The 10000-nt window shown below is 40.0% G+C and overlaps 1 protein-coding gene across 1 annotated transcript in view; it reads left to right on the top strand.

Annotated features, from left to right (window-relative positions):
- LOC144962308 (caveolin-1-like) overlaps positions 1–10000 on the top strand; it is an 11807-nt gene that overhangs the window by 1739 nt on the left and 68 nt on the right. The window contains exon 3 of the mRNA XM_078895211.1: positions 8768–10000. This exon is cut by the window's right edge and continues 68 nt beyond it. Coding sequence (XP_078751337.1) covers positions 8768–9106 — 339 coding nt within the window. The 3' untranslated portion in view covers positions 9107–10000. The remainder of the gene's footprint in view (positions 1–8767) is intronic.

A 10000-nucleotide genomic window follows, 5' to 3' on the forward strand; every position in this document is an offset into this window, starting at 1 on the left:
GGTTGTAGTTGATTAGTAAGTGCTTTCGTCGATGTAGACTGACTCCAACATTGTGGTAAATATTAAAATAATAATTCGCTCCATTGCTACATGTCGAGCACTATTCGTACCATATTTGTATCCAACACGATTATATATATATATATATATATATATATATATATATATATATATATATATATATATATATATATATATATATATATATATATATATATCGTCGACGTCCGACTCTAACCGTGTAAGTGCCAGTTTTGGGGAAATGGCTATTTTTAGTTCATTTCAAGGAAAATCCCATCCTCCGTCCCCTTGACACAATATCTAAGGGTTATAACCTTGGAATTGGCGGGAAACAAAAGATTCTCTAACCAATCATGACCAGATTATAGCATTTCGGTCACCCTAATCGTGTATCCACCATTTGTTCAGATCCTGAATCATTCTTTTGTTTTGTGCAATTTTTCTTCAAGTACCTGTACAATAAGGTAAGCAAAGTCTTTATCACATGTTTAGTGGTATTTGAGAACCATTTTTTGATGAAAAAAAACATTTTACTAAAAAGATTACATGGATTAAAACAAAAGAAATATACATGCACGTTTATCGCTAGCAAAAGTTGATTGAACCGTCGGACGATAGCCGTCCATGCGCTTCCTGCACGCTTAGCGCGACCAGACTAGAGCTACCTGTACGCACAACTTGGCGGTTACACGGACAGCGAAGAGATGTTTACATTGACTTTTAGTAAGAAAACAAAGTTTTCGCTAATCTTGTCATTGAGTCATTATCTCATCCTAAAGAAGAAAAAAAAGTCTGATATTGTTTTACACTGTAGCATTGAATCACAGCGTATTGTATAATATACATTATAATAATAATCGATGGTGATGGTGGTGTTAGCGATGATGATGATTATGTTGATGATGGTGGTGATGGTGGTAGTGGTGGTAGGGATAATGATGATGATGATGATGATGATGATGATGATGATGATGATGATGATGATGATGATGATGATGATGATGATGATGATTATGTTGATGATGGTGATGATGGTGGTAGTGGTGGTAGGGATAATGATGATGATGATGATGATGATGATGATGATGATGATGATGATGATGATGATGATAATGATGATGACGATGATGGTGAGGATGACAATAATAATAATGACAATAATAATAATATTATAATAATAATAATAATAATAATAATAATAAATAATAATAATAATAATAATAATAATAATAATAATAATAATAATAATATAATAATAATGGTAATGATCTTATTTTCCACAGATCAACATTTATTTGAGACGATACTCCTCCGCCTGGACAACCACATTCCTCAGACTGGCACAGTACTTTGTCAGAATAAGGCAGAGAAGGTGAGTGTGGAAATTATTACCATGCAAAACAAAAGGAGTCTGATATAAAAATCACATACAATGTAAACAAGGGAATGTTTTTCCTATTGTTTTATACTATAGGATTGAATCGTGCATTGTATAATATATCAAAATGATAATGTCGACAACGACGACGATGAAAATGATGGTGTCGGCGGTGGTGGTGGTAGTGATGATGATGATGATGGTTATGGTGAGGATGGTGGTGTGGTATTAGGGATGATGATAACGATGATGATGATGATGATGATGATGATGATGATGATGATGATGATGATGATGATGATGATGACGGTGATCATGATAGTAACTACGGTGAATATGATGATCTTGATGCTGCTGCTGATGATGATGATGATGATGATGACGATGACGACGACGATGATGATTATGATGATGAAGACGACAACGACGACGACGACGATGATGATGATGATGATGATGATGATGATGATGATGATGATGATGATGATGATGATGATTCATATCTCATTTTCCACAGATCAACATTTAATTGAGACGATACTCCTCCGCCTGGACAACCACATTCCTCAGACCGGCACAGTACTTTGTCAGAATAACGCAGAGAAGGTGAGTGTGGAAAATACATATTACAACTAGTTAAAGTTGCTTCACTTTCAAGCTTATATGAATACGATGAATGCTTCTGTCACTTTATGCTTGGCACTTAGCAGACAAGCTTACAACAACATTAACTTCGCAACTGTCCTTTTATCGCATGATTGAAACATAGATAGTTCTGTGTGCATATAGGTGTGTGTGTGTGTGTGTGTGTTTGTGTGTGTGTGAGAGAGAGAGAGAGAGAGAGAGAGAGAGAGGTGCGGAGGAATAGCAACAGTTTAACTTTGGTCTTCAAATGTAACCGCCCAAGTGTAACCCCTGTCTTGTTCTTTGCACATGTTACCTTTTGCAATCACCCGTTTGAGGCATTGATTGGTGCTTGACTTATTGACACTGTTTATCGACTATCCTTTGTGGTATAATCCACTATGCCTTCTCTCCCTTTCTCCCTCACATTTCCTGTCACATACATATATACGTACATCTGTATACATCCACAGGTGATGGACCCCAACAGCAGAGCTATGCGAATGTTGCGTCTGGCACAGCAGCAGATGACCCAGCAGGAACCCGCCAGCCATTTGTCCCATACCCCTGAGGAAGGGGACCAAGCAGTGGCAGCTGCCACGCCTGTCGCATCTTCCAACGAACATCAAGAAACATGTATCAATGATATTTCTTTCACCGAACTTGTTCCTTTCATGGAGGAGCAATATGTCAGGGACCTTAGTAGTGATGTAGATATTCTCCAAAAGGGAAGTATTTTGACACACGGCAACAGCATCGCCAACTGCCCTTTAGTCAAAGTCTTGACACCGACAATCTGGAAAGAGTTCATGCGGATCAGGAGAATATTTCCCCAATGGAAGTTAGCAATAGAACCATCGAAGAAACGGAGAACCATGAAATGGAAACAATAGGTGTAGAAGAAGATAGCAATAGAACCATCGAAGAAACGGAGAACCATGAAATGGAAACAATAGGTGTAGAAGAAGATAGCAATAGAACCATCGAAGAAACGGAGAACCATGAAATGGAAACAATAGGTGTAGAAGAAGATAGCAATAGAACCATCGAAGAAACGGAGAACCATGAAATGGAAACAATAGGTGTAGAAGAAGATAGCAATAGAACCATCGAAGAAACGGAGAGCCATGAAAACCCCGGAGACGCTGATACTAACACTCTCCAAAGGGGTAAAAAAAGAAGAGCCGATGAAAGCAAGTGGCAGAAAAATGTTAATAAGACGAAGAGAGCAAAGGGCGAGTCGTATATGGGACGGAAGTATGAGAAAGGAACAGGAAAGTATGTAATGGTGGAAAAGGCAGCGAAGGAGCTAGGTAGAAGATGTGGATGCAAGGCTACTTGGGCAAAATGCGAGGACGTCGCCGACGAGAAAAGAGAGGAGATCCACCAATATGTTTGGTCACTGTCTTGGCCTCAGAAGGAGACATTCATAAAGAACCTTGTAAATAGAGATGATGTCGCGAGGCCCCGAAGTGAGCAGACAGGAAGTGGTCGACAGAATACCCTGAGGTATCACCTGAACATTGGCGCACACGTGGTCCCAGTCTGTAAAACCATGTTTTTAAACACCACGAGGCTTACGCAGCATTATGTTCGGGCCCAGATTCTTGGCGAAGGCAGCTCTGGATCCGCAAGGGAGCCCCGAGAGTCCCCAGGCAGAGTAAAAATTCAAGAATTCCTGGCATCCTTAGACAACATGCCATCTCACTACTGCCGAAAAAGCTCGACTAAAAAATACTTCGTGAGATCCTTCAACAAGAAAAGCGACATCCATCGAGAATACAAGAAATGGTGCATTGAACACAACCTCCAACCAGCTTCAAGGCAACTGGTATACGATGAAATGTCTCTTGGCAATTACGACATTTTTAAGCCAAGAAAGGACCAGTGCGACATCTGTGTTGGTCACGAGGAGGGAAACATTGATGACGCCGCATATGATCTCCACGTGCTTAAAAAAGATGAGGGTCGAGCGGCAAAAGAATCTGATAAAGAGATGGCCAAAGCATCAAATGGAGATATAGTCATGGTAACAATGGATCTCCAAGCTGTCTGTTGGCGCCAGCACTCCAAGCCTCGGCCTTGTATTATCGCACAAAGCTCTGCGTGCATAACTTCACCATTTATGATGAGAGGTCAAGGGATGTAAGATGTTATCTGTGGCATGAAGGGCAAGGTGGTCTGACGGCAAATGAATTTGCCTCTTGTATCACAGATTACATCAGACAAAATGTGACACCGCCATGCAAGACCTTCATTATTTATTCTGATGGATGCCCCTATCAAAATAGAAATACAACATTGGCTAAAGCGCTGACGTACACAGCGCAAACAATGGACATCACAATTCTCCATAAATACTTGGAAAAGGGACACACTCAAATGGAGGTGGACAGCGTGCACCAAAAAATTGAAGAGAAAATAAAAAATCAAAAAATTTTCTGTCCAGCTGACTACACCAGGTACATCGAAGCAGCAAGACAGGATCCTGGTCCGTATCAAGTGCAGTATGTTGATAACACATTTTTCCGCAATTTTGATGACATTTGTGGACTAAAAAGCATCCGGCCAGGAAAAAAGAAAGGCGACCCCAAGTGGTCGACATCAGATGTTTAAAGTACACATCTGATGGCAAAATTAGCTACAAGCTGCTCTATAACGAAGAATGGGAAGAGTTCTCTGTACGGGGAAACAGCACTCAAATAATTAAAGAACCTAACCCGCTGTTTACAGGCCCAAAAATTATCAAAGGAACAAAGTGGAGGCACCTTCAGGAACTGAAGGCTGTAATACCACGCGACTTACACCCATTCTTTGATGCATTGCCCCATGACTAATTTTGAGTTAATTTTGCATTTCGTGTGAAATCAGATGTTTTTTAAAACCAGAAACTGTGTGTGTGTTTGTGTGTGTGTGTGTGTGTGTGTGTGTGTGTGTGTGTGTGTGTAAAGCGGAGGGGCAGTCTCTCCCTTACATGTATTAGTAGATATTATGATGTAATATGCCATGTGTTATAGTGCACCCTATTGGTGAATTATTGAGACAAAAGAAATGCTATCATCGTTATAACATTTTTATGCATTATTGATATTGTTGTATATTTATTTTAATTTGTATCAATATTAAGGCCTAGGAATTATTGAATCAAATTTGCAAATTGTGTTTTTAACTGACCAAAAATTGTTGGTTAATCTTGTAAAATAAACCCCTCCAAAAGTGTTATAAATGGCTTGAGTATTTTGTAACTACCATAATAATGTAAGCATTTGAGTGTGTTCCTCTTTGTTGGATTTTGTGCTTGTGTCCGGATGAGACTTATAGGTGATCTCAAACTAAGTATATTGATGGTATGCTCTTGGAATCTACGTCTGATCTCTATTTGTCCCCATTCCTCTTTGTCTTACTATAACTATCTCTTGGGTACTTTAATTGTAATTCTAGAACTTTTTACTATTCCATTTTCTTCCTTTTTACAGGCGCTGATATAACCTAAATGTGTTGCAAGCGCCGTAAAACCCTTAAAAACAAACCATAATCCAAATGTATGCGCCATGGCAATACGAAAGAGTTGATTGCATACGATCCAGTTCTAGTCGTAAGACAGACATGGTCCCTAAAAGAGAGTGAATGACCAAATCGGTCGATATCTTTATCATTTATGGGTGTATGACTTTATTAATAATACATTACTCGTATGTACATTCTTTTATCCTTTTATCGCAATTTGTGCGCTCATATATTATTTATTTAGTTATGATATTTGCAAGATGTAGCGCCTAATCATGCATATTCATGAACGAATGTATAAATACTGTACATTTTTACTATAAAAGTAAAAAAGTCTTGCTCTTAAAGGAAGTAAAGAGCACGCCCACCCACTCTTACAATTTCCAGATGCGAGGCAATTAAGCGCTTAGAGCATGGTGTCAACTGTAGATCAGCGCTATATAAATGCTATGTATTTAATATGTAGCCGAACAACCAATTTTTTTCAGTATTTGCATTCAACGCTTTGGTACAATCACAGATATTGACTATGAGAAAAATGAGTAAATTATGATTTTTCTTCCATGAGTAACGTGTAGCATATTGTTATAGATAGAATGCGCTTGGCCAAGGAGTTCACAACATTGCCATCCGGAAGTATAACGGACCAACACACAAACTCTGTGTAACCATGAACTTTTATAGTCTGGTTTATACAGTTTAGTGAGAACAACTCACAAACGCGGATGGCAAAAACAATAACAAAGGCCTGAGTGACGTCATCTGCATACTATCTATAGAAATAACAAAAACGGTACGATGAGAACCGTCCAAGTACCTTTGCTGTGCACAGTGATGACAGTTTCTGACAGGCGCTATGCGTGCAATGCCCTATCCGTGTTTACGTCACGCCACCTTGCAGAGAAACGATCGAGCGCTAAACGAACACGGCCCTATCCGTGCAATAGCTGACGGATTTGTCGGCGCTATTCGTGTATGCGCAATATTTCTTTAAATGTCATCAACTTTTTAAAACAGGCAATTGTGTGTTATCAGAAATGCATTCTTAAACACTTGTAGGCAGTGTTGACCTCATATCCATGCGAAAGGAGCGGTAATAAAGTTTTTTTCACTTTTCTCGAAAGTGTAGTTCCTGCACTTACACGGTTAGAGTCGGACGTCGACGATATATATATATATAAATCTATATATATATATAGACTATATATATATATATATATATATATATATATATATATATATATATATATATATATTATATTATTTTACTTTTGTATAGATAGATCGAAGTTGTCTTCACTCGGGTCTTTGTTATTGTTTTTTGCCATCCACTTTTATGAGTACTTTTCACTGAACTTTACTACTGAGTAAAGAGAGCCTTTTCCAAGGATTCAACTATGCGCCGAGCGAGGCTCGAATCCATGACCTTCCGATTTGAAAGGACCCTCTTAAAAGCGCCTTGAGCACGTTTAGTGGATATTGCTGTATATAAGAGTTCAAGTTTTGTAAAAACTCAATCCCAGCATTTGGCTGAAAACTTGCCCAATTTTTTACGCCTAAAATATTTAACACAGTGAAATTGAACGTAAGCTTCAATTTAATATACGCAAACAGATAAAATGGACTTTTCGGGATAACCTCATACGTCTGTAGTATTTCGTTCATCCTGTTTTTTTGATAAAGGAGAAACCCGAAACGTCCATTTTATCTATTTGCGTATATTAAATTGAAACTTACGTTCAATTTCACATTGTTATTCATTTATTCGAGCTTTGAGCAGCAACATTTACACGGCCTAAAATATTGGACCTTTTATCAATATATCACTCCGTATATTTGTATTACTTTCTATCTATCTCCTTTTTCGTAAGATTATAGACTATTAGTTCACTTTGTTTTTGAAGAGTAATATTTGTAAAGAAAGAAAAAAACACCCGACAAAAATCCAATATGGCTGCCGTTACTGTGGTAACCAATGCGGAATGCACACTTTATTCATCACAACAATCTGTGTGTGTGTAGGCGTAGGAGTTGGTAATAGGAAATAATAAAGAGCTCTAATCATCATTATCATCATTGTCATTATCATCATCTCTACCACCACGACCACCACCACCACCATAATCATAATCATCACCAGCAGCATCTTCAACAACAACAACAAAAATAATAACGACAAAACAGAAAAAAAATAATAATCTAGACTTTATAAAGCGCAATGCCCATTAAACTTGCTCAAATTGCTTTACAGGGGATCCCTGGCCAACAGCAACACTTAAGTTGTAGGACGGGCCATGACGTCTGTTAGGCGATATTACATTTTTTCCGGACAGAGACAACGCTGAGCCAGGTATTCATTTTACACCTGAGTACGGTGAGAGAACGTGAGTAAAGAGTCTTTTCGAAAGACTCAACAAGTACTGTCCATCAAGGCTCGAACCCAGGACCTTTCGATCCGAAAGCGAGTGTCATACCACAGGACATAGCCGCACAAGCAAAGAATCATCCTTCAGTGATATCTCTTCCCAGGTCTGGTTTGACGAAGTCATTGGAGAACCCGATAGTTCCCCTCCCCCTAATTGAGCTTTTATATAGCGCAATATCCACTAAAATGTGCTCAAAGCGCTATACAAGGGGTCCCTGGTCAACAGCAACATTTAACATGTAGGACGAGACATGACGCCTGTCAGGCGATATTACAATTTTTCGGACAAAGACAACGCTGTTAACGGCCAGGTACTCAATTTACACCTGAGTACGGTGAGAGAATATGAGTAAAGAGCCTTTTCCAAGGACTCAACTATGCGCCGAGCGAGGCTCGAACCCAGGACCTTTCGATCCGAAAGCGAGTGTCATACCACAAGACAGCCGCACAAGGAAAGAATCATCCTTCAGTGATATCCCTTCCCAGGTCTGATTTGACGAAGTCATTGGAGAACCCGATAGTTCGCCTCCCCCCCCCCCCCTCCATCGACTGTGTCTGGACATCATGAAAGAGAAACACCGAACACTGTTGTGTTTTCCTCCAGCCCAGAGTTTGTTTTTAACGAGCACCCCGACCTTCAACCTATTGGCCCCGCCAGTACCAACCTCGGAGTCGAGGAACACACGTGTCCCATCGTTCCTTTGGTTCATCTTCACTTTCACAGGGGAGATCACTCTCAAGCCTCTGACAAATCTCCCTGCCCAAATCTTTAACAGGTTCCATTCTAAACTTGCCTATATCTCTATTTTCAGGTCTGTTTTGACGATGTTTTCGGAGAACCCGAAGGCGCCCACTCCCTAGACTGTGTCTGGGCAAACAGCTACAAATGCTTCAACTGCTGGAAAAGCTGCTGCTACAACCTGATGACCTTCTTCTGTGCCATCCCGATCTCCATGTGCTGGGGATGTGAGTTTGCCTTCATCACCTTCATGCACGTCTGGAACTACACGCCTTGCCTCAGAGTCCACATGATCCAATGTGGCTGTGCCCAGAAGTTCTACGCCACGATGCTGCAATGCTGCCTGCAGCCGTGCTTCGAGGCCGCTGGGTTCTTCTTCAACAACATCAAGGTCACCAACGTCAGCGGATAATAGGAGTAGCCTCCCTTTGTCGCCGTGTTGTGAGAGTTAATGCATCAAATTAAGAAAACAATATGGAGCAGGCATTTGTGTAAAATAAACAGGTGAACAAGTGTGTATGAAATGAAACGGTGCACGACAGTGAGACTGTGTGGTCTTGTAGTATGACACTCGCTTTCGGATCGGAAGGTCCTGGGTTCGAGCCTTGCTCGGCGCATAATTGAGTCCTTGGAAACAGGCTCTTTATTTACACTCTCTCACCGTACTCAGGTGTAAAATTAGTAACTGGCCGTCAACAGCGTTGTCGCTGTCGAAAGAAATTGTAATATTGCCTAATAGACGTCATGTCTCGTTCTACATACCTGTTACGTGTTACTGTTGGTCGGGGACCCTTTGTAAAGCGCTTTGAGCACGTTTAGTGGAAATTGCACCATATAAAAGCTCATGTTTTTTCATTATTTGTTAATTTTTTAAAGTAAGAAAGAAAAATACAAGTCGAAGATAAAAACAAACAAAAACCCCAACAAATTGAGCTTTTATATTGCGCAGTATCCACTATACTTGCTCAAAGCACTTTACAAGGGGTCACTGACTAACATCAACACTTAACATGTAGGACGAGGCATGAAGCCTGTTAGGCGATATTACATTTTTTTCGGACAAAGACAACGCTGTTGACAGCCATGTACTCATTTTACACCCTGAGTCCGGTGAGAAAAGAGCCTTTTCCAAGGACTCAACTATGCGCCGAGCGAGGCTAAAACCCAGGACCGTCCGATCCGAAAGCGAGTGCCATACCACAAGACCACATAGCCGCACTGAAGAAAACATATTTTTGGGATGGTCTTTTTAAAAAATAGTTTTTCCTTATTGATTTTTTTTGTGGCACCATTTTTTACACACTTG

This window comes from Berghia stephanieae, unplaced genomic scaffold (assembly GCF_034508935.2).
Source record: "Berghia stephanieae isolate SIO BIC M18660-M18661 unplaced genomic scaffold, UCSD_Bste_1.3 scaffold829, whole genome shotgun sequence".
Classification (NCBI taxonomy): domain Eukaryota; kingdom Metazoa; phylum Mollusca; class Gastropoda; order Nudibranchia; family Aeolidiidae; genus Berghia; species Berghia stephanieae.